Genomic DNA, 25,397 nt, shown 5'->3' on the forward strand with positions numbered 1-25,397 from the left:
CATTTCACAAAGCAGAGCCAAGACAGAGACATAACCAAATAAGCTGAAGTTTTCCCACAACCTTTCCTCAAACAAAAAATGAAACAGAATTACTGCACGGCCGACCGAACTGAAGCTGGCTTAAAACTTTATATAGACAAATGAAATGTGGAGGTATTACCACAGGGTGGAAGTTCATTCCTTTCTCTACGACTTCAGGAAAAATAACAGATGAACGCAAGCAGCTGACTAGACAAAAGAGACTCGGGAGACCTGGGTTTATATATAGTAAAGTGTGTGTGTGTGTGTGTGTGTGTGTGTGTGTGTAAGGGCAAAGGACAGTCACAGGCCAGATGAGTGTCAGCTGCACACTGCACTGTCGGGAGCAAATGGTCCAGACAGAGGGACAGAGGAATGACACATACACCAAATAGTGCTCAGACACACACAGGTAGGTAGACGTCACATACAAACACACACACACACACGGTCAGATACTTACATATTAAGTTCCCTCACCCACTCACATTTACAGAGGCATGGATACACACACATCCTGACATCACACTCCCCATACTGCTGCTACACATTATTGAAACTTAACCAGATGTTACCTCTTATCTCCCAGTGCCTCTGTAAAGCAACATTAGCACTGAGGACAGGAGAGAAAAGAGACTTCAAAATAGAAGGAAATGGAATCTAATGTCTTATCACACGCTGCTAGCTTTCACAGGCAAACATGCAACAAACAAAACACGCACACGCAAACACTTACTCCAGCCTACACTGTCGCCCGCGTGAGCCTATCTTTGCTCTGTCAAATCAAATGAAGCAGATATCAAGGGGCAATGTGGTGTTCACATGACGCTTTTAGGGCTACGTGACGAAATGAGTGATAGAAACCCAGATGGAGGAAGAGAGGAGGGAGAAGAGAGAAATACACTGGGGAACAACTGGTTTCAATTGGGATACTACAAGCAGCGCTGCCTGTGTGAGGAGGATTTGGAGCCGAGTTTAGAATTGTGAAAAAAGGAGCAGACATTAATTCATGACACAGGGTTTGTTTTAAACAAAATGTAGAAGGAATAAAATAACAGAAGAGAATATACAAGTCAGCAAATTCAACACATTTGGGGTCTATTAGAGCCCGTTTGATGTTCCTGGGCTATGAAATTATAATCCAGTGCTTACATGGACGATATAATCGTTGTTTTCCAAATTAGGCTTTGAGGATTTGCAATAAAGAGGAAAGTCGCTGCACAAAGGCATGACTGGGCTGGTGATTGTGTAGATAAACGTTGATTTTAACGGGGATAAGATACCAAGACGCTCTTTTTTTTCTTACAAATTCTTTTTTGCTGACCGTAGAACGCTGAAAAATGAAACACCCGTGCATGGCCGAGTAACTCCGCAGAACATCAGAAGTGAGGTAATCCAGACCACATGCTCAGAGCGCAAACAGTTAACTCCGGCTTCTGCCAGCTCCTCCAAAAAGTGCAGCTTTTAAAAATGAGCAGAACTTGTTTATTCAGAGCTCTGTGAAAAAGAATAGTACAGTACCCCGGGGATGTCGAACGGCAAGTATTAAAAAACCCAAGAGCCTCAACTCGCAAAGAGGATATGTTTTTTTTTTCTTTTTGTTTTAATTCTGTAACAAATTCCACTTGAAAATATAATTAGAAAGTGGAGGGGGAAATGGCAAACTACTGCATTAGCTGTAATTGAACAAAAGAGCGCTTTGCCTGCTGGGAGGTGGCCGCTGAGGCCCCATGGGAGAGGGGGCGGGGCTGAGACAGGGCCTGGTGGCATCTCCACGGGGACGGGGAGTTTATTTATAATCACAGGCCGCCCTTGGACGGAACAGGCCCGGCACTGATCTAACACTCAATTAATACACACACGGCTGAGATCACACAACACACACATGCCACTACACACAGGTCGCACAGCATGTGTGCACACTAAAACACTTTTTTGGTCACTAAGCTCGTACGCACGCACACACACACACACACACACACACACACACACACACACACACACACACCCCTACACACACAAGTACCTTTATCTACCTTATGCAAACACATCGCAGCACCGCCATACTCACAGTCCCTATTTAACAAAGCACACACCTTGACCACAAGACACACAGCGACAATAACACACACCCTGTGCCAACACGACTGCACACACAATGTAGAGGTCCACCTTGGAAATATGGGATATGTAAATCCACGAGATGAATAGATGCATAAACAGAAAGCTGGAGGAAACAGAGAGAAGGAGAGAGCTGTCCCTCTGCACACATAGCTACACACTTGATTTATTCTATGTCCCCTTAATGAGCCACTGTGGTCTCTCTCACCCTCTCCCCCTTTCTTCCTCTCCCGCTTGCTCTCTCCTGTGCGGGATGTAGATTAATTCAATGCTTAATTGTTTAGTAAATTCAATTTTCCACATTCTATTCTGCCTAGCTTTAGCTAAAGTTCTTAAATCTGCCGCGCCAAGCCGAGGGAACCCTGTTTGTGAGCCGTGCATACCTTTTTTTTCTTTCTTTTTCATTACCATTTTTCTTCCTTCCACCACCCTAATTCGCCATGAAAAGATTTTCCTTGCTGGAAATTCTGATTCCGCTATGATCGGTGAGGCATTCCAATCCAATGCATTCTCATTGTGCCGCGTCTAAGATGCGAGGGGGGCTTCCCTTTCTCGCTGTGCCAGGCCCCATATCATACAAGCGCTCATGCAAGAAATGTTGCCTTGCCAATTCATTTGCAATAATAAAGAAAATGGTTAAGGTTGTTGTGCTTTGCCCCCCACCCCACCCTTCCCTCCTCCCTCACTCTGAAATATCTTTTGTGATGATATGGATATTTACTTTTCACTCCGTGCCAGCGAGCGTGCGGGAATAATCATATGTGCATACTTAACGGCACAGACATAAATATCCAAATAACCCCACACACATACATTCTTCAGTGGTGGTACATCTGAATCAAAGATGACAGTCGGGCTACTCCATCCCCCAGAATGCCTTGGTGCATATGTTCTCTGCCGTTGTTTTCTTTAACACCATTTTTGACCTTTGCAGCAGCACTGCTTCCTCAAGTTGAAATCTGCAAGAATGCCATGTGTTGCAGCAGCGAGATGGCCTGCAATAACTCGGGACACATTCTCCCACTCAGCTGAATGCTGGTGGGGAAGCTGTTAGTGAAAGGGGCTGAAAGGCCAGCTATTGTAAACTCTTGTTTACTTTGCTTTCCACTGTGACTAGATAAAGCAGGATCTGCCTCTCTGATAACCGGCCAGGCAAGTGCTTGCCCAACTACCTCCGCTTTCTCTGCTCTCCACCCCTCTCCTCCCCTCGCTGCAATATTAGTGCTTCCAAAATGAAAAGAGGGGGCTGATAATGGTATGCGTGATACAAAAAAAAAAAAAAAAAAAAAAGAAAGAAAGAAAGAGTGAGAGAGCATAAGACCCTCCTCCCTCCCTTTCTGTTCTGCACTCCCCTTCCTCCCTAACTCTTCACAATAGACAAAGAAAGAAGAAATAACCTTATAATTGCTGAAGGGGGTGAGGGAGAAAACTGGATTTGGTCTCTTGAGTAAGTAAAGTATGCTACTCTGAATAGCCGTCAGGTACTCTTCAATCGGCTTTTTAAAACTGGTGGGTTAACCTCATAGAGACAACCAAAGATAATTACATGTTTGAGATAATTACCAGAGCTTTCAAAGTCCATTTAGATGACACTCGCGGAAACTGACAAACTGATTTTCTTTCTCTGTGGCCTCTTCCACTTCAGCTCTTGCTAAAGACTCCTTGTTTACTCTCTGTGAGCTGAAATCCAAACAAAAACATTAACTCGAGTGCTCTCCCCTCTGCGCTATCTAACCCCAAACAAAGCATATTTCTTTTTTTTTCCAGTTGTGAATGAAAAGGCAGTCGTAATTTCTTAATGACATGTTTTTCCTGTGGTTTCTTCGTTAGCCTAGCCTAGCTCGGCTCGCAGCCCCGCTGCGCTGGGATGTTCTTGGTGGATCCCTTGGAGACGGGCTGTTTGTGACGGTGGCCATTGTCAGAGGCATGCAGGGGGTTAAGGGGGAGAGGAACTTTCCATTAGCTAAGTACACATGTGTTAAGCCAGGTTATTGTTTACTTAGCCAAAGAAACCACAGCAGGCCTCGGGGACAGACATGGACGCCCATCACAAGTAACACGAGACACAAGCCAAGAACTTTATTTGCAATTGGGATTTTGTGGCTATCACAAGAGAATGACTATGATACAACGCGGCTCCACTAAGCACTAGTTTCCAGCAATACTGCATGATTTAAAAACAACTAATAAATCAACTGAAAAAATCCAGCACCTAGCACAAAAAAAGCTGATGTCTAAAAATGTATAAAAGTATATAAGAAGCTCCTGACGTCCCCGTTCTTTGAAGTCACTCTGGCCTTGATTTGCTTAATCAGAATCACCCCTACTTGCTATTCCACCACAATAATGAAGAGGCTAAGAAACACACAAGTCACGTGGTCGCCTCTTTGTATCACTTGTTGAATCCTTAACAGCCGCCCTGCATTCACTCCCCAATGGAAAAAAAGGGGAGTTCAGGGGAGGGGAGGGAGGGGAGGGCGTAGAGGAGGGAGGGGGTGAGAGGGGGTCAAACCTCTCCTCCATTCAACTACAAAAGCTGCTATTACCAACAATCACCACGATGATTCAAAAGTTTGTATTAAGATCAGCAGCGTGCCACTGTAGGAGAGAGGGGGAATAAAAAAAGAGGCAGAGTGTGTGTGTGTGCCTGTTTAGTCGGGTGTAACTTGATCCATACTTCAACGAGAAGCGGATAGATTAGCGATAGCGGTGTACTGATTAGGAAAATAGCGGCTGACCCCAGCGGTCAGGGTTTCCATTGAGTTAGGAGGGGAGGGGGCCAGGGGTCACTCTTTGACCGCCAGAGTTACCTAAACCAACACTGCTGGGTCTCACTGACCTGGAAACCAGCACTTGTATGGCATAACAGTGCCAATTGTTGGGAAAAGATACCGCGATAGCACTATCACGAATAAATTCTTACACAGTGACCACAACATTAAACTCACACAGGCTGGGTTTGTTTAGGAAAGATTGTGCGGGACGTAAGAAAAACATATCCCAAATGTACAGATGTTATTTCAGACTGTTGGCTATTCCACATTCTTTTTACATGAATTCAACAACAAAAAAACACACTCTGAAAAAGTCACAAAGCCTCTCTAATTTAAAGATACCTCTCCACTAAATTAACTCAACAGATCAACTGCTGAGCATTCACAATCATTTAAGACTCTCTCACATCCACAAAAAGGCAGGCGGAGAATATTTTTAAGGGAAATTTCAATTATTTCCAGCCCCACTTCAGCCTGCATGGCTCAATCAAGTAGAGGAGCTCTTGAGAATTGGAGTGAGTCCTCAGCACTATTAGTAGTGTTCTGCTCTACAGCGGAGAGCCCGGGCCCTCGGAGTTCATTAGCAAATTGCTGCGCCCCTCCCCGTGCTCTCTGCGCAATTAAAGGCAACTGTGCAAATGACGTACGGCAGCGTGGAAATACCTCCCCGCTTCTTTAGTCTGAGGTGAACATGTGTGCCAGGCAAATAGGGACGCAATCAGCAGAGCGACTGCTGCCACATTTCCACAACAACAACTGAGACAGCCGTATTCAGTGTGGACACGGGTCTTTCCACATTAAAGGCCTCTGCAAAAGTCACTCAGAATAATGGAATTTTATTGTGGCTTTAATGTTTATATACAGCTGAGCTAAAAGTGGGACGTATGTGTCCAATGGGGCAACTGGAAATGTGCTGCTCAAGTGGAGAAATGAGGCAAACGTGATGGGAGGCTCTCCAGGGAGTGGCAGGGAAAGGGTTAAGAAAGTCCAACTGGTGCTAACCAGTCACTCCACTCACATAGCACCTGAGGGGGGTGCTGCATTTATCAGGCCAGTCTGAACACACACATGCATACAGCAGCATACACACTAACACACACATATATGTAAACACTTGTAGACAGATGCATGCACGCAGCTCATGCACATTTACACACACCCACACACACACACACACACCTACACAAAGAGACACACACAAACACAGGAGGGTGAGCCCAAACTGGCTGGGCTGCATTCACAAGCTAGCGCAGAGCCTCTCTGACTTTTTCACCTCTCAGCTATGCTCTGCTTTCTTTTGAAAGGGGCGCTCAGCGTCCCTCCATACTCGCATGCATAGGCAGGCTAACAAAGCAACGTAAAGACATGTAAAGAATATTCAGAAAATTACTGTCATGACGCAAGGGTGCATAATGCAGCAAGAAAGTCAGCGTCGTTGGATTGTTGAGTTTAATAAATTCAAAGTATTTTTTTTTTTCCTCTGACATTTTTTTTCTCCTCTGCTACAGTCGCCTCACTGGAATAAATTGGTTTATGAATAAATGAGCCTGCTTTCTCCGTCTTGTTAACATTGTTCTTTTGTGCAAATTCTCAGCATTTTTTTCCAGTCCACTTCAACTTTATGCCCGAGGGCATATATTAAAAATACATATGGAAAGAGATAATGCACACACAACGCAAATTCGTTAAGGATGTCACTGCCTTACAACTGCAGATAAGATGTCACACAAAAATAGCACACAAAAAAAAAAAACCTCAAAAAATATATATTCAGCCACAAGTAAGTTATGAAGTGCAGTGCCATTAGACTGACAATATAAGTATTCAGCAGTGAGAGGCATGCACCCTCTGCCTGTTTGGATATGCCCATTTACACACAGCCTGCTGCTGTGGACAGTCTCCATGTTATCCTACTGGAACATCAGCCCATCCCTCAATATTACACATCTGTCAAAAAGTTTTCTCTGTGTTTTACTGCAAACTGTGCCTGTAGGTCATTTATATGATTCTGTCACATCAGCGTAAACATAAGCTTATGTGGTTTTGCCCTGAATTGGCTATATATGTAGGGACCATCATTATATTAAAATAGGCCATGTCTTCATCTTACAGTCAATTAAAGATCCGCATCAGTGCCTCAAGCACAACATAATTTTCTTCATATACCTAGAAACCCAAGGGTTTTAACAGACTCTATTTCCATATCTATATACCATAAGGCTTCATTCCATGTCCTGACCTATCTATAAAAAAAAGAAAAAACTTTGACAACTGAATCCCCAGTGAATACAACAAGCCATTCAAAGAGACACTTAAATGCACAAGTGGCGTCTGTGTTATTTAATTCTGTTCCTGGATTAAATGAAGTATAATCTTCCGGGTGATCTTTCTCATTTCCATAATCAGACATAAGGGCCGGGAATGGAGGAGTGCATGCGCGCAGGGTGGGGTGGAGGAGGGGTGGGGGGGCTTCCCAGTCGGGCCCCAGTTCGCTCCCAGTCCTGCCATTCAGCCCTGAACATAAAAGCCGGTGGCTGCCTCTCTCTCTACTCAGACCAGCCACTCAACCATATGGAAGTCCGCGGATTTAAATTATTTAGCCTAATCGCTTCATTACTTTTTATGTCGGACTATCCAACTAATCCCTTTAATTTGGCCACTTGATTTTTTTCCCCTCATCGGTATCCATAGGCTATAGCCGCCGCTCTCCCGAGCCATCCCTTAAAACTCTGCGATAGTTAAACTTATTGAAACATTGGGGCTCGCAGTCTGCAGCCATGTCTCCTGCACAAATGACTCCAGCTATTAATGGCCGAAAATCCAGATTTGCATAATTCTAATCATCGGTTGCTGTTATCATTATTTAACGGCAGTGTATGGACCATTAGGGTCATGCCTGTGCGCACACTACAATGTCCCCGGAGTCCCGACAGTCAGTGGAGCACATAATGAAGGCTGTGGTTATCTCTGATATCGGCACAAAAGGAAACACTCCCTAATCTACCTTTAATACCCGCTGCTTCTGTGGCTTCTCGAAAATAAAAACCGTCTTATTGCTGCTGAATCTGTGCGCTCTGGGCGAAATAAAGGAGGAAGAGGAGAGGGGTCTCGATAAGCAATGTGCACTCATGTCTAAGGAAAAATACTGACAAGACGCGTAATGAACCGTGAACTCCACAGTGGAGAAACCAAGGCACCTCAGCCACAGTCTGCAGCCCATCCCGCTGCTGCTGCTGCTGCTGCTGCTGCTCTCTCCTGGGCTCCACAACACACAGGAGCTGAGAAAGCTTCACTTTGGTTCAAGAAGACACCGAGAGGAGAGGAGGGAGAAATGGAGAGAGGCGCTAAATTAAAATCGACATGAAACAGGTCAAGTTTATGGCGATGCTTTTTCGAGCTAATCTTCCCAGGTCGGTTCCGGGTTCAAGTCTTAATGGGCCAATAATAGCAACATTATTCAGAAAATTTTTCATTCCGATGGATGGAATGTAAAACGGCCTTAATCATATGCAAATAACAGCGCAGCGGAGTAGTGACCCAGAATAGCTGAATAGCCAGCAGGGAGAACACACACACACACACACACACACACACACACACACACACACACACACACACACACAGACAGGGAAACAGAGAGAGAGATGTACCTGATCAAGGGCCACCGATGATCTCGTGATTTCCTCGCTGTCTGATTTGGACCCGCCCTCTCTGTCGTCTATGACCAAGTCGATGGGCATCTTGCCTTTCAAGCAGCTGATGTACCGGTGACAGAAATTATCACACAGCTCGTGTACCTTTAGAGAGAGAGGAGGGAGGCAGAGGCGTCACACACTCACCCCCCAAAAGGGACATCATCACACAACAGTGACATGTGCAACCACAACACACACATACACACACACACACACACACACACACACACGACAGCCTTTGACATGCAAAAGAGCCCCGAAGAGTTTTTAGGCAATTTGGCAGAGCCGAAGATCACAGCACAGTTGTTGCATCTGAAATATTTAAATATTTTAAAAGAGTTAACATGAAGCGTGACAGATCACTGGCAGCATATTATTGCTTTGGCACTGTGAGAAATTATTAGGCTAAATATAGTCACCTATTATTTATTTATTTATCTTACCTCCCCCCCAAAAAGTTTTTAATCTTTGCTCTGCAATTGTAAAAACTGAAATCTTTCTTCAGGCTACAAGGTGTGTCCAGTAGCCGTGCCGTGGCGCGCCATGGCAGCGCGCTCCATCCGGACTGTGGCAGTAACTTTATTTTTCCTCCTCTCAAAATAGAGATATCGTCGAAAATTGACAGTGACAAGAGGGCTCAGGGGCTACAACGCACTCAACACCCGTGTTAAATTCATCATCGGTGCCCCGGGTAGTGGCCATTAGAGGAGGGTGACCCGCTTGACTGACATTTAAGGTAAACTGTTTAATTTCGTCGACTTATTACATTATCGCTGCCAATGCGGCGCATCCCACCGCCCGAGAGGCACAAATGTCAAATGGGCAGAGACATACAGAGAAGTGAAAACCCCTTTAAACTTCATTTGCATTTTAATTTTGCTGCACAGCAGTTTGCAGACTCTTATTTACAGCACAGGTTGCATAGTTGGAGCAAAATACATTAAAAAAAAAACAACTTTTCAAAAGTAAAACTTTTAACAGCTTTTATAATGTCTCATAATCTTAGAGTTGAGGTTAAAGTTGACTGTACAGGCTACTGTAGTCCATCTGATACGCAGACAAATCACAGTTTTACACCCACTACTCCCTCTATCCACAGATGGCTGCCTGGGGCCTTTTGCCCTCCACAAAGAATCATTTCTAAAACCCGCAAAGTTCGCCTATATGTTTCACCTTGCATGCAATTTCTGCCAGCATTAAACTTCATTAAAACGTGCGGGGAGATTTGGGAACAGAGATATCCGTTCCAGTTGTAACAGCTTGCGTCGTGATTAAACGCGGAAGAGAAATGGCCCCATGATTGATTTTGACGCTAATTATAACCGACTAGCAAAAATACATTTTTGCAAATACAGCCCATAGGTCTGAAGTGGCACAGCGGACAGGAATGGCGAGAGAATATTACCTTCTCCAGCTCCAGAAGATGAAATCGTAAAACTTGAATGGCTTGAATCATCTGAAAAATTAAAATAACAATAAAAAATGAGCTGCTCACATCTCTTGATATTAAACAGGCACGTTTTTCTCAATACAAGTAACTGCAGACGAGGAAAATATTCATATGAATGGATTTTATGTGGAACTGATATTAAACTTGGACGTTATTGCAATATGGAGAGCAGGCACACAGTACAGCCTGGCGCTGCAATAAGCCTCAGAGTCAGAGATCTATTAGCCACCAACTAGTCGTGAGGAAAAACGTTGCTCTCACATCACATTCAAAGTACCAAACTGTACAAAGTGAGAGGCATGCAGAGAATAACTTTCCAGGCAGAGTTCAAAGGTTTGTGTCAGCTGTCTAACAGCGGCCCTTCATCTACAGATACAACCGGGGGCCATCATGATATCAAACGGCCCCAAAAAGAGGAACATCACCTCCAATCCTGCTTTAACCTCTCAGCACCACATGGCTCTCTGACACTGTACTGTAAATACAGCCCGCTAATAAACATGCAAACAGCAGCTGGTGTGTTCAAATACAGCAAATGTAATATGTCATGTGAAAATATACATAAAGCATCTTACCAGATTATCCAACTCTGGATTTGATGAAAATAAAGGCTTTTCTGCCCGAATCTAAAAGCAAAAACATTTTCACAAAATATATGAATATTATAAAGTTATAAATAATATATAATATAGATTAAATATAACATGCAAGTATTGGCATAACGGTGCATTAATTCCTACTTTACGCAAAGCATTAAACACACTATATAAAATAAAAACATTTTCAAACAACTTTATTTTCTCTCTGCAGATTTAACTCTGTGCTCCACACTTAATGCATGCAGGTGAGAAGCTCAACCAGCCCGAGCATGCACATTAAAAAAAAGTCAAACTTTCCTGACCTGTTTTGCAAACACTGCTATGTCTTCATTGAAAGATTCCGATGAACAGACGTCTCCTCCCGCCACCCCGGGCTCTCTGGGGGTGCAAGTCGCTAATTCACATTTCTCAAAAATCAGTGCAAGCAAGGGGAACAGGGGGTGCCTGGGAACACACACAATAGCAAATGTCACCAGAGAGAACAGCGCCGGGGTCAAGACTACTCCAGGCTAGATTTAGCCAGCCATGCTACTCTTCAACAACTCGCCCATGGGGACTGCTGCTGCAGCCCGTGCTATTATATTATGCAGAGGCTCGGAGAAAGGCTGCAAACAGCGGGCAGACTTCTGTGATTAAATCTAGGCGCGCCTAATAGCATAAAAGCTTTAGAGTCAGTCAAACAATTTCTTGCACAGGTCTCCGTTTGGATCCCAGGCGTGTGTGTGTGTGTGTTTGGCGAGAGCCTCTGAAGCTGCAGGCGACTAAATGTGCTCACGTTTGTTGATTATTTATTGTTAAAGTCACCAGAGTAAATATGTGCACGCTGGTAATGTGGTGAAAGTTGTGTCAGTGTGGCGTAAGATGGAGAAGCTGTTCCTGGCAGTGTTTAGCCACCGTGAAGATATCATGCTTAGAATTTTTTAATTAACTCCTGTAAATTAATAAATGACATGCATATGTGGGATTTCCTTTAAACATGATATATTTTTTAATTTGCTGAAGCCTGGCACATTACACACAATTAATTAAAATGGCTACAAGAGAGAAGGTAATTATTTTACTCGTGATAAACGATGAAACTTTAAAAAAAAATAAGCAAGTTAAATTCTACAAAAAATAATAGAAGTTATAATTAAAGTGGACTTTGTGTTATAATTATTCTTTAGAGTTAAAATATTTTTTCAGGGAATTTAATAGCAGGACAATCTTGAGATAAACTCCATGTGTAAACTATTTTTTTCTCCTCTAGAATTTATTTAATTCTCTATGAGCAGAAAGGCGTGATAAACATGACTGACTTTAAAAGCTAAGATTCAGAAATGAACAGAAAATAAAAGGAGGGAAGCTGCAGCCTCTCTGTGTCCCAGCGCCTCTGCAGCAGTTTGGGCTCCAGTGTTTTGCTGAAACACTTCACCGAGGCGCACGGCCGTCCCGGGCATGGAGCCGGTGTTTTTCCTCCTACGGGACTGACTTTGCACCCGCTAACCCACCCCGACTGCCCCCTCCAGGCCTGGATGCACGCCTGCCCGCCAGAGTGCGAGTTTCCCCGCGGACCGGAGGCTTGCACCTACCCGTATATAGCGTCTTTATCTCTCTTGAGAGCGTCGTTAACAGAGGAGCCCATACTGGGAGGCATGGTGTTGGTGTGGGCGGTGTGCGGGTACTGGTGAGAGTGCAGCTGGGGCCCGTGGTTGAGGTGCACCGCCTGCATGGACCGGGCGCCGTGCGGGTCTCCGTACATAGTGGTCGGGATGCCCACCCCGTCCATCCCGTAGTGGGGCAAGTCTTCGTACTGCACACAACAAACACGCGGGTCCACAGTGAATACACATGCACAGGAATATGTCCAACTCTGCTTAGAACTTTGCTGTAAAACCACAGGTCAGGGATATATTATAAAAGTTATGTAAAGCAGGAGAAGAGACACTTAAAGTCTTGTTTTTCTTCCAAAAAAGTAAAGTAAAAATCTTCCAATAGTTTCTTTAATTTCCAAAACAAATCGACATGTTTCAACATTTTTCTTAATTCAAAGTGGTGTCCTGACCCCGTGCACTGAGCTGCCTTTCTCTGCTTTGCTTCAAATTACTGACACTTGTGACACATGCAAAGCAAGAGAAATAAATCCACCCCGGTGATTTATTTTTTAATCGTTTAAGAAAAGTTTGAAGTCCAAGTGACTTGTTAAGAAGGATTTACAGAGGGGAAACTGCTGCAGTTATTCTGAAGTGAAACTAGTTTTAGTTTTAACTTGTTCTCAGTGACCCTTGTAGCTCAAACAAATATGAATTATTCAATGTGTTGAAAAATAGTGGGAGCACAAAAAGGTAAAACTGCAGCAACATTATAATTATCATTAACCAGGCAATGCTTTGGTTTTAACACCACCAGTCTGGTTTCCTGTGTTTTCTCTGTTCACAACAACAAATGTCTTAAAAGCGTTAATTGCAGTGTTTTCTTATTTTAAAGGCTCATAACTGTGCAACTTGTTATTACCCATCAAGCACACTGGGGTTAGTGCATGCAACTAACGCAAGAAAACGCGTGTTGTGCTTTCCAGTCGATGTTAAACTAGAAGTGGATATTCAAACTTTTTCATGCCTCAGTTTTGAGTTAAATACTGTAGCCTCGTCTTTACACTGTTGTTTGCTGGTTATTAAACACTCTGCTGGTGTGTTAAAAGCACAAATGTGGATCTAGGTCTCAAAGTAGACTAAATAAAAGCTTTATTCGAGGTTTGCTTCTTTAGCAGATTAAAAAAGAGGCTTGAATTATTGATGTTGCTCTCCAGAAGTGACAAACAAGTGCCGGGGAAAGAGTAAAAAGCATTATCACTTAAAGCTGAGCATTTCGACCCTAAAGGCAAAGAGGTGCAAACCCCAGCGTGGTGCAGCTCCAGTGCCAAACTAAGCAGCTAAATGTGTCCAGTGTGTCCCTAACATCTCTGCTTTTACACTGTTTACTATCCGTGTGAAGATCCCAGCCGCTGTGTCCGAGGCAGTCCTGGAGGTTATGAATCAAAGCGTTTGTCATCACCTCATTGCTAAAAACTGCCTCCCTGGCATTATGCTAATATCGCATGTTTTAGCACATTTTGCGGCGCAAAGAGTGATGAAGCAGAACTGACTCTGAAATAAGGATTTTTAGTTTTGCTCACAAATGCTCCACTCGATGTGAAATCTTGACGGAACAGTGTGAGGAGAAATTTGTTTTGCCTCTATGCCCTCCCCCATTTCGCTTCCAGTAACTGGCCTGTCATAACTAATCTAAAAAACATAGCCGATGTGAGATATGATCACGCTTCCAATGTCCCTCAGTGGGCCGGTTTGTGGAGCAAACGAGTGCGGCCGTGCGTAATACTGTGCCAGAAGACGCCAAAAATGAAATCGTGTCTCCATGTGTCAGGAAGACGACAGAAACTTTCGCCGCGAGTGTGTGTCCGTGCGGGTATGTGTGTCATTAAGCCACGTTACAGTGCAGGATTGCATTCAAGCACAGCAGACTTAGAGAAACTTTTTTAGGGGGGATTGCCCTACGTACCCGTTGCGCCATAACCCTCCTGACTCCCTGGTCGTCCTTTCAGTTTAGATAAATCCCCTCTGAGGCCAGGGTGGAGACGAAATGAAGAAAGAAAATCCAAATAAATGGGAAGATGTTTCAGCCAAAATCCCGTATGCCTCTTTTTCCACGGAACGGTGAAGCCAGCCCCCGCTTTCTGCGCAAGTTTAGCCCAGGCGCGGTGAATAGGTCCTCGGCTGTCCTCGGGGCAGCGGCGCCAGGCTCCTTTTCCAAAACCAGGATGAAAATAAAATAGCCCCTCAAACAAAACTGGCGACTCTCATGGCTTTTTGCCACTCCGCCTGTCAGTCAAAACGCGAGGGCTTGTCAAAAGTACCGGATGAATGATGGTCCGACGCGCGTCTCCACGGGATCGGCACCACCTAAATGTTAATGGTCACAATCACAGTTAAAAAATGAAGCAGCTCTCCTCTCGTTTTCTTTGATCACTCTCGGCTCCCGGCTTGATTTTCTTATGCAAAAGCGTCTAGAGGAGATCAAGAGGAGGTGGGGTGATAATTCTGGCTTAGGCTTTCTTAAAGGAGCCACGATCGATGCTGTGCGTGTGTGCGTATATATGTGTGTGTATGTGTCTGTATGTGTGTGAGTGCGTGTGTATGCGTGAGCCGCCTGCCCGTTTGTGTACAATGGATGTGTGTGTTGAGCTGAGGAGGAGCGGAGGATCTGGACCAGACTGCTGAAACCCGGAAGTAGTGGTGGCCATAACAGGTCGCGTCTTACACAACGCACCGGGCTGCAGCAAGTCGTGCGGAGAGGAGGGGGGGTGGGAGGACCCTGCGAGACCAGCCAGCCGCACCGCGAGCTGGAACAACACGGGGATAAACACCGAATATGCACCTATGACTCCGGCTTCATGTCTCATTCTCTGAAATTGACTTTAATCTGCAGCCTGGAGCCGTTTAAACGTCTGTGTGTCGGGACTGACGCGTCCAGCATCCACTCCTCTGCTTGTAAACAGTTTGTTAACGGCTAATTGAGGCAGCTTTCACCTCTGGTGTGAGATAATGTCAGGTATGTTATCAAGTCTGAACTGCATGTTAAGTTTAGTCTAGATATAACTTTATATCACTGATTTCATATGCATTATAAATAAGCTCATTCTAATAGTTTTATAGTCAGCTAAAGCTTCTGGGAGGCTCTCAGCATCATGTCTGCATGGTATCCACAGTGCAGGCTGCAGCCAAACACTCAGTCCTGCAGGTTTTGGACCTCTTATAGCTCACTATGAACTTCTATACAGTATATTTGCCTCTCACGGTTGCATTAATGGGGATGCAAAGCCTATATACTGCTTGGGTAAGTGTCATCTCCACATAAAAGGCACCATAAACACAACTTTCATCAAGTTATATGGAAGCACTGTTTATTTTGAAATTTAAAGAGTTGTTTTTCTGTGCAAAATCAGTGTAATTAGTCCACATTGTAAACATGTGCTGTCCTCTTCGTGCTGAATTTTGAAATAAGATATTAAAATGTTGCAGAAGCTCTCCAAAGCATCTCTTAGGTCTGAATAACAGTTCACATGTCGTCCGTCCCTCTCCCCCACAGCAGCGCTGAATGGGTCGCTCCAGTCTGCCCGGGCTGTCCAATGGCAGAGAGGCTCAGGGATGGGAGCCCCCTATTGGCTCCCCACATGATCGATCCGGGGCTGATTGATCGGTTTTAGGCCACATTTGCGAGGAGGCGCAAAACAAAACATCGTCCCGCGAATAGAAAAGACACACACTCTGTTTTCTGACAACTTCTGCAGGCTGTACACTTACCAAAACACTGAATATTATGTATAAAGACCAAGACATCCCTCTCTTTATCTTACACTCTCTGAGACTGACACACACACACACACACACACACACACACACACACACACACACACACACACACACGCACACTTTTCTCATCTCCAACTTCATTACTTTCTTCAAAACGTGCACTCACACTCTGACTAAACCTCTCAGAACCAAACAGACTCGACACCCAGATGAAGATGTTGTCAACTTTCTCCTCTCACTCAACTTCTGTCTCTTCTCTAATGAACCTTTCACTGGAGTTTCACGGTTTGCAGTGTGGAGGGAGGCTGTAAAAGTTTGGTCAAATATTGATGAGCTTTAATTTATGGAGGGGGAAACTTTGATTCTCGAGTAATTTCAAGAAAAGTAATGATATCACTGAGTGGTGTGTGGATGTAAATTAACAAAATAGTTTGAATTTACGAGGTTAACTCGTTATATTTCATTAGTCACTGGGAAATAAAGGGGTACAAATCTTATTTCATTTAGTCTATCAAAGTTTTTTTTTTAATTAAGAAGAGAATGTAACTGCCTGAAAAGCTTTATTAAATATTTATGATATATTTCATGGCATATGATGTCATATAAAAAAGGGGGAATTTAAATGGACAGGATGAGTTTTAATGAAAGACGCTGAAGGATTTCCAGAGTTTTGTGTGTTTTTGTGGTTGTTTCCTCACATGATGATCACCGACTAGAGCTTTACCCAACTTTTCATTTATTTTTCAGCCCATCACACGTGAACAGAGAGTGTGTAAAAGAGCCACATTATCTCCTGATTATGCTCATAAGGTGTTGCTGGTCGGTGACAGCCTGTTTGAAGTTTTTTTTTTCTCCTCCGTGCAGCGCGTCCAGTCATCGATCATCTGCCCCCGGTGCCAGAAATGGTGTCATAACATGATAATGCGGCTTCACACATTCGGCGGTGATTCCTGTGGTAAAACCCGAGCGGTGGGATCCGATGGGACAATTTTACAGGCATAAATTTACTATTAAAGCCTCCTGCAGTCCGGCCAGCGAGGCTCCGGGGCGCGGACAGCAGAGGATCCACGAAGCCGCGCAGGACGCACGGACTTTTACGCACAGAGATTCCGGATCAAATAATAAACTGGGTTGACTTGTGCGCGTCGAGTTTGTTAATTCAATAATTAATTGGTGAGTAGAAGCTCTCCTTTTCTCATTCTGTTTTATTTTAACAGCATATTAAATCATTAGAAAGGTTATTATTGTCGCTGATATTTTCTCAAAGAGAAGTTATTTTTAAATAAAGGGGAAAACTGCTGTTTAAAATCACTTTCAGATAAATGTGTGTGTTTAGCGAAACGTAAACAGGATTATATAGCTCACTACACAACAAGGCACACTGCATTTTAGAGGGTCATTGAGAAAAAGCAAAGCTAAATTACATGAAAGGAGACCACATCAGCGCCTGGCCACTGTAAAATAACTACAATGGTATTATAAAGCAATTAAGCTACTTCAATTAGCGTCTATAAAAGCAAAGTGGAGCTCCACTTTCTCTCCTGGAGTCGCTCTTTCGTGAGGGTCAGCGCGTTTTGGCATCCTGAAAGAGAGCAGGGGGGCAAATACCGTCATTTCTGTTTAATCCGCTTTGCGATGACGGTAATGCTCCGAGTCGTTTCAATAAAATCAGCAGGTATTACTTTCAAACGGCTGAATGGAAATTGACAGCATGTGTGACCGCCCGAAACAAATATAAGTGTTGTTAGACGGCCTGTGCGCCGTGACGCGCGCTCTTTGGAGACAAAGACAAGGTACAAGCCTTTATTGTTAGTTTATAAAACACACGCATCATGCAGAAAGTCTCAGACGTGTATTCCATGTTGCAGATCACTGTTTAAAATCTCCCCCAGTTATTTTTAGCTCAGACAGAGTTGAGATAAATAATGCAAATTGGAATTTAAATTTAAACACGTGCAGTTTTGAGTAAAGCAAATGGAAAGTTAAAACTCCAGGTGAGAGATTCAGTATCCGAGCCTTTGTGTCTTTACTCGTCTGCGGCTGTTTGAAGACATGAGGAGCAACTGGCAGCCCGAGGAGTCAAACTGAGGTCAAACTTTTTGCAGCCCCGCAGCTCCGCGCCCAAAAACGTGTTGGGATCTGCAAAGAAAGGCCACCGAGCCCCTCTGCTTTGTGTCACTGCTGCAGCACACAGGCAGGCAGGCAGGCAGGCAGAGAGACCTGCTGCAAAGTTTTCACAGCTCATCTAATTATATGAAACTACTAGTACATTATCGCCTGTCAGAACATACAGCCGGATTCATTAAGGGTGCATTTAGGCGCTGTGAGCTCCGGGGTAAAATTATTCAGTCAGAAAAAAGACGCTCGGCTTTGCAGGAGCAAATGATTTCTCTTACTTTGGAGATTTATTTTAAAAGTTAGTGTTATGAGCTATAAGGTAACATCCACGAGGAAGACATGTATTATACTCCACTCTGATCCTCCATCATCATTTACAAACTGTCACTAAGTGGAGTAAACATTGAAATTATTGTTTGTCTCATGTTATTGTAAAAAGATGTTGATGAAAGCTGATGATTTTTTAAAACAATGGTTCTAATATCTCCAGAGTGTAATTACATGATGTCAAAAAACATCCTTGTAAATACTCTGGCTTGTGTTTACTGGTGTAAAACCATAGCTCTGGTACATTGGCAATTTAGTTTTTATTGCAGTATTTATTTTGACCCATGAAATCAGTTACATTTTTTATCAAGGGGAACGTTTTCCTCCGGGAGTTTTCTCCTCTCTGTTGGATCCTGCAGTTTGGCCCAAATGTTAATCTGAGCTGCTCTCGCCTCTCACACACATTAATGCTTAATCATTTGCGCCTTCTACCGGAGCTGTTGGAAATTACACGACGTGCAGAGAGCCAGATGAAGAGTCTCAGCTCAGGTAATTGAGATAAAAATCTTGCAAAATAAATCCACTGTTAAACTTTGTGTGTGTGTGTGTGTGTGTGTGTGTGTGTGTGTGTGTAAGACTGTGAGCATCAGTATCTCCTTCAGCATGCTGCACTAAATATAGAGTATTCTGTTTGAATATATATGGAAAAAATGTTATATTTCTCATGATCTTTGTTCATGTAAATATCTTAACATGCTAATAAAATATATAATGGTGCTTGGTTGTCTTTTGGTGTGTTGACTGTTATTGCAAACGTCCAGAAAGTCAAAAAAAATCAACTTCAAACTGTTGTTATTGCATGAAACATGAGATCTGTATCGCTGCGTTCACCGTGACAGTGACAGAATTAAGATTTAGTAAGACTTGTGAGCTCCAAATATAAATTCCAATAAAGTCATAAACTTAAAAGATGGAAGCCTTAAGGCAGGGGTGCCAAACATATGGTCTGGGGGCCAGAGCCGGCCCACTGAAGGGTCCAGTCAGGCCCACTGGATGACTATGCACACCTAATAGTGAAGGCTAAGAGATGTCAGGTTTTAGAAGCAAGTTACACAGTGAGTAACTTTCGACATGCAAAAAGCAATGCATACTTATTGTGGTCATGTTTTAAAGATACTGAACATACTGCAAAAGAATCTGTATTAAACCACTATCTTAAAACAATATGGGTGGAACCCTATCACTGAGACACTGCCAAAGCTTTTGACTTGGAAGTGGTTTGTAAGGCAGGAGACGACTTAACCTGCTTCCTCAATAGCTTTCACTTTAGTTCGGTGCAGTGATGTCAGGGTGGAAATGTATAGAAAAATGCACATGTGATGACAGTGAGGAGTCGCCTCAATGTGGAAATTCTGAGACACATTGTTGAAATTGCATTTATTCTTTTTAAAGAAATATGAGGCTGTTTGTCATCTGTCATGTAAATGGATGGGCATTTTTAAAATGTACTTAATTAAACTTAAAAAAAAAAGGAAAATTAGGAGGTGTTTGTTATTTATAGGATATTATCCACTGGTTTTACTGCAATCAAATCTGACTGTATGTGGCCCATGAACTAAAATGAGATTGACACCCTGGCCTTAAGGACTCAAACCTTAGATTAAGTTTGTTGCACAAATGAAACAACACTCACCAGCTTTTTAAAGAACTGTAACAAAACTATAACTGGTATCTATATGTTAATCAAGACAAACAAAAAGACAGCAATTTAAAGCTTTATTTAGAGCCTTAAAGTACGAAAACTGCCGCTGCTTTCTCTCTTAACACATCCTACACAGGTGTGACATTAATGTGAACGTGGCGTCATGATGAAGAACTGCAAACGACTGAACCTGAACAGATACAGGAGCTGTTCGGATGTGACAGTCACTCTGATATCACCGCATCACACCTATAGATACATATGTGATGAACAGCTGCTTTCCTATATGGTGAGAACTGTGTGAAACGAGTCATATACATTCAAGCGCACACACACACACACACGGCAGAGGTCTGTAATAATAGCTGTTTCTGAACGCTGCCAGTCAATTTTCACATTGTGCCACTGGCCACCGGGTCAGCAGCTCCACTTTTCCTCTGAAAGGCTGCTGAGTCTGAATTAACCCCACAGATAGATAGAGAGCTCATCACTTTATCACACACACCTCTCTGTCTCCCTCTCCTTCTCTCTCAATGTCTCCCGCCCTCCCCTTCCAGCAGCATTTGTCACCACCGCTATTATTTCAGGTGTGCTAATGGCGTCGCAGACACTTTTGCTGAGAGAGGATGGAGTGAAAAGAGGAGGAAAAAAGTAAGAACAGAGAAAAAAGTATTGTCATCATCATCACATGGACTCCTCTCTTCCTCAAAAAATCCAGGGGTGAAGGATTTGGGTGAAGGAAGGGTAAGGGGTGTCATGTGTCGGCCACTCGTGCCGTTCAGGGTGGAGGGGTAAGGGTGGCAGCGGGTGGGTGGGTGAGGATGGGGAGGGGTTCTCACACCTCCCAGGGAGACTGTGAATTGATCAGCACCTTAGAGAGGGAGGGAAAGTGAGAAAAAAAAGGAGAGCAGCAAAGCAGAGAGATGAAGGATGACGGTGAGGAGAGAACAAGTGGAAAAAGCTGGGTGTTGGAGCCGAGCTATAAAACCAGGAGGGGGGAAAACAGAGCGATAGGAAGGGAGGAGTGAGGGAAGGCTGCAGAGGAGGTGTGAAGACTCATCTTTTCCTGGATGGGTGTGAGTTTAGGCTGGAGTGGAGAGTGGCCTGGGAGCACAGCATAGCCTAGTGGTAATAAACCAGCAAACCCCCGGTATAGACACAGCCAACGTGAGCTTTAAGGGAACCATACAAGGAGCTTTGATTCAAAATGTAATATTCAGTCTGTGTGGGGCATGTTTACTGAAGATCATAGATCAATAATTCAATAATACAGCTGTTACAACCTCACATAGTGTGTGTCTCTGTGTGTAAAATCAGTGTCTCAGTTTTTGGTTTTTAAAGTAATGGAAGGATTGTGATTATTTTATTTATCATTTATTTCAAATAAAAAACACATATGACATTGAAACCTTAACGTATTAAGCCAAAATTATGTCCAAAATTAATAATATGTGGAGGTAATTCTTTCTTAAATTTGAGTGTCATGTATGTAGATTTTTAACACACTGTTCACAATATAAATACACAGTAAGTGTTCCTAAAGATGGATGCTCAATATACTCTACTGTAGGCAGCAGAACAACTTTCATTTTGACAACCAACAAACTTCCTACATGTTGTCTGAGTGCTGGTTTTTTTTTGGCTGTTTTTTTAATTAAAATGAAAACTATCTCTGTTTTTCTCAGGCTCTACAGCCAAACTGTGCCACTCTGACTCTGTTTTTATTTTCAGAGTGAAACCATTCTTCCAGATGATGACGGGTTTCTTGCCCGAGCGGCTGGTAGAGCATGAAAGCCTCAACCACGACCAGCATTTGGCTTGTGGCTGATCTGTATCTCCCAGCGTGCAGTAAACACACGGTCACCATGAAAGTGCACTTGTAACACACCACAAACCACTGAGCGGTACTGAAATAGGATGTCAATGAAGGTGATTAAAACTAGCGCGTTACAGTTGCCTCTCTGATTGAGTCCCGCTGTGATGAAAAATTAATAGCCAATTAATTAATTTCTTAAACAAAGTGAACAGTTTCATTTTAAACTCTGACAGGCTTTGTACATTATTCTATTCAAGGTATCAAATCAGTTTTTTTGCAAGAGGTTTTTCTAATATAAAAGCTAAAAACATCAAACTAATAAAACAGAAATGACACAAAAATTGACATAGGATTTAAGCAGTAATGTAAACTTTAATAACAGCAACGATACCCAAAATAATCATGGTAAAATGAAATGAAATACATTAGATAACATGCATACAGAGGTAGTGCATAGTTTGGGACCACAATCTCAGACTTAATCTCGTTGCACTTGGTATTTGTGTATTTGCATGTGATTTGACTAAACTAAAAAAGAGAGAAAAATGTCTGTAATCTATATAAATGCCAGGATAAAAAGATTTTATTTGAAAATATCATGAGATTGGGGTGTCTTGGTCGACTCTCACAGAAGCGAGGACCATGCATTAACACTGCCTTTAAAGTAACTTAGAGTCCACTGCTGACGGACACCCCCTTCGACATATATTCAGGCACGAGTCTGCTACTGACTTGAAAACCAATAACAGTCCTTCCTTTCTGCCGGCCATCAGTTTGAATGATCTGCAGTTCATCTAAACATGTCTTCGGTTAGGTTTTGTCTTTCAGCGTCTGCCTCCGAGAGAAATAAGACACCATGACAATATGCCAAAGATTAAAGGCTGGTCTGGTGATAGCTACAACGTGCACCTCAAAATAAATTAGAGTCAGTTAGAAAATGTTGAGATGAAATTGATAAAATGCAAATATTTGGCATTATATACACACATATCAGGTCAGATGCTTGAACACCAGTTCAGCGAAGGGGCACCCGTCCATCCTGGCAGCAGTGAATCAGATTACCAAACATACTGATTGACTGCAGCGGTTGCTAGTGAACCTACAGCCATCTCTCCTAAACAAAGTTATCTCTACTGAAGTTCATGAAGGGGTCAGTGGTCACATCATCTCATCTAAGATCCCTTGTATACTGTACGACCCCGCAGGATCCCAATAAAGAAGCTTTCAAAGCATAAATTCCTGCCATGACAACAAATGTCAGAGATACAGTAAAGACTGGTTCTTGCTGCAATAAATGGAAGCACTTATTCTACTCCTTCGGAACAAAAAAATAAATAAATAAATCCACCAAGGCTTCTTAAACAATGAGACACAAACTTGTTTTCTGTGAAAAGTTCTTCTAAACCCACACGCAAACTGTCAAACAATCAAGGTGCCGTGGTTTATTGTAAATTTATTCCACTTAGCTTTTGTTAATTATCACAAGTGTCATAACCATCAAAAGACAACAACAGACGACTTGGCGCGCACTAATGTTTGACACTTCTATCTTTATATCCTTTGTTCTGCCGCTCTTTCTTCCCTGCTTTGTTTGTCACACATTATACCACACCTGCCTCGCATAATTATTCTTCCCTCTCACTTTTTTTGCTTCGTCCTTGAATTTCTAAACGCAGACAGAACCTGTAAATTTGAAGAAATCTCTTCCAAAGAGCCGTATGCTGCACCAACTCTGCAGGGAAATAAAGACATTACATTGTCATGCTTTAGCTTCACCACAGATAGTTCAGTTTTCTAAAATTTATTTGCAGGAGTAGGTGTACTTTACTTTATGTGCTGTTTAATTAATTCAGAAATGAAACTCAAGTGACATGTGTTTTTACAAGATTTTAAGAGGGTAAAACTGTTGAAGTTGGAGGAGTTAACTCAGAGAATGTGACACTTAAATGTTACCTGCGCTTTCACACCCTCATTACAGGCAGATAAACAAACACTTGCATGATCAATGCATGGCATCTTTTGTCCGTGTGGAGTGATTTCTTTTTCTTAATTCTACACACATACACAGCATCATCAAGTAAACACCTACATAAATACTGATTTTAAGAACAAAATCTAATTTTTAAAAAATCTTCTCGAGATGGAAGGGGTCTCCATTAAAGAAATGTGACTGGTGCTGCTACATTTTTAAATATTAAAAAAGAAAAATAACTGTAAACTCATAAACGCAGTCATCAAATAAGGAAGAAAAAAAGCAGATGGTTTTTCTCTGTCCCTAAAAAAATTCTGGCGATCTGAGGTTTTCACTCGGCACAAGTTATATAACATCAATTTAGTTTAGATTAGTCGTTTTTGAGTAAACATAAGTGAACTGGAAAGCAGACTCTAAAGATCGCCGTAATTCAACAAAGAGAGAAGCAGAGCAGCTGCGGCTGACCACTTGTGCTTTCCGAATGGGAAAAAACATGAGTTCCATCCAGAAGCAGTGACAGAGTTAATCAGCCTGGATTGACATGTTAGCAGTGATTACATTGTGCCTGGATTTGCTCCTCACCACCAAACCACCAGAACTTCCACTGCAGCGGGGGTTTAAGTTCCCACTTCCTGTTATTTTCACCAAATCCTGGAATATAACCTAAAATCTCATTTACTCTACATATAAAGTGTCATAATCTCACAGCATAGGACTCATAGAGTTATATAAAATTTGGCAGGTTAACAGTGCATGACCAGTATTGACAAATAAATCTTGGCAAGTATCAGGTTAGTGGGTTTACTGCATCAGGACGACACACACTGTTAGTCACGTACAGTATTACTAGTAAAGTAAGGGATTAAAAATAAAAATAAAAATAAATCAGACTCACTTTCTAAACACAATTAACTCCAACCATCTGCAGTGGTGCAAAGTAATGTAACACTTTTAACCAAGTACTGTCACTTTTGACTTACACACATCCATGTTTTTGGGAAATATTGTAGTTTTTATTCTGCTACGTTTATTTGACAGCTTCAGTTTTAAAGTCACTTTGCACTTTCAGATTTTAGACACAAATATGTATCAAATGAATAAAATATGCATCTCTATAGATTAAATCACCCAACAGCATATAAATTAGCCAAAATTAGCCCCACTCTGACCAGCTACAACATTAAAATGCAGCATACACTTTAATGCATCAATAACAACAATCCAATAATATAATATATAAGCATAAAACACTCTGAAGGAGGGCCATTCTGAATAATGAATACTTTCACTTTAAGATAAATCTTAGCATGCAGGGCTTTAGTATTTTTGCAGAACGGTTTTACAATTTTTAAACAGGATCTGAGAACTTCTTCACCACCGTGACACAAATCTAGTTCGAGTAAGTGCCAGAATTATTTGCAAATATTTTCTGACCTGTGCCCGTAATGTCTTTCTGTTCCCACTGGTGGAAATACAACATACGAGTGATTTAGGAGCAGTGTGGGTTAATCGGAGTC

At 42.6% G+C, this 25,397-nt stretch overlaps 1 protein-coding gene across 1 annotated transcript in view; it reads right to left on the reverse strand.

Moving 5' to 3' along the window:
• Positions 1–14,906, reverse strand: part of meis1b (Meis homeobox 1 b) — a 91,599-nt gene extending 76,693 nt beyond the window's left edge. Inside the window, exons 1-6 of the mRNA XM_049599984.1 lie at positions 14,195–14,906; positions 12,229–12,449; positions 10,960–11,101; positions 10,634–10,684; positions 10,014–10,064; positions 8,564–8,710 (exon numbers count right to left, since the gene is read on the reverse strand). Coding sequence (XP_049455941.1) covers positions 8,564–8,710; positions 10,014–10,064; positions 10,634–10,684; positions 10,960–11,101; positions 12,229–12,449; positions 14,195–14,206 — 624 coding nt within the window. The 5' untranslated portion in view covers positions 14,207–14,906. The remainder of the gene's footprint in view (positions 1–8,563; positions 8,711–10,013; positions 10,065–10,633; positions 10,685–10,959; positions 11,102–12,228; positions 12,450–14,194) is intronic.
• Positions 14,907–25,397: the final 10,491 nt, after the last annotated feature.

The sequence above is a fragment of the Epinephelus fuscoguttatus genome, linkage group LG16 (assembly GCF_011397635.1).
Source record: "Epinephelus fuscoguttatus linkage group LG16, E.fuscoguttatus.final_Chr_v1".
Taxonomy (NCBI): Eukaryota; Metazoa; Chordata; class Actinopteri; order Perciformes; family Serranidae; genus Epinephelus; species Epinephelus fuscoguttatus.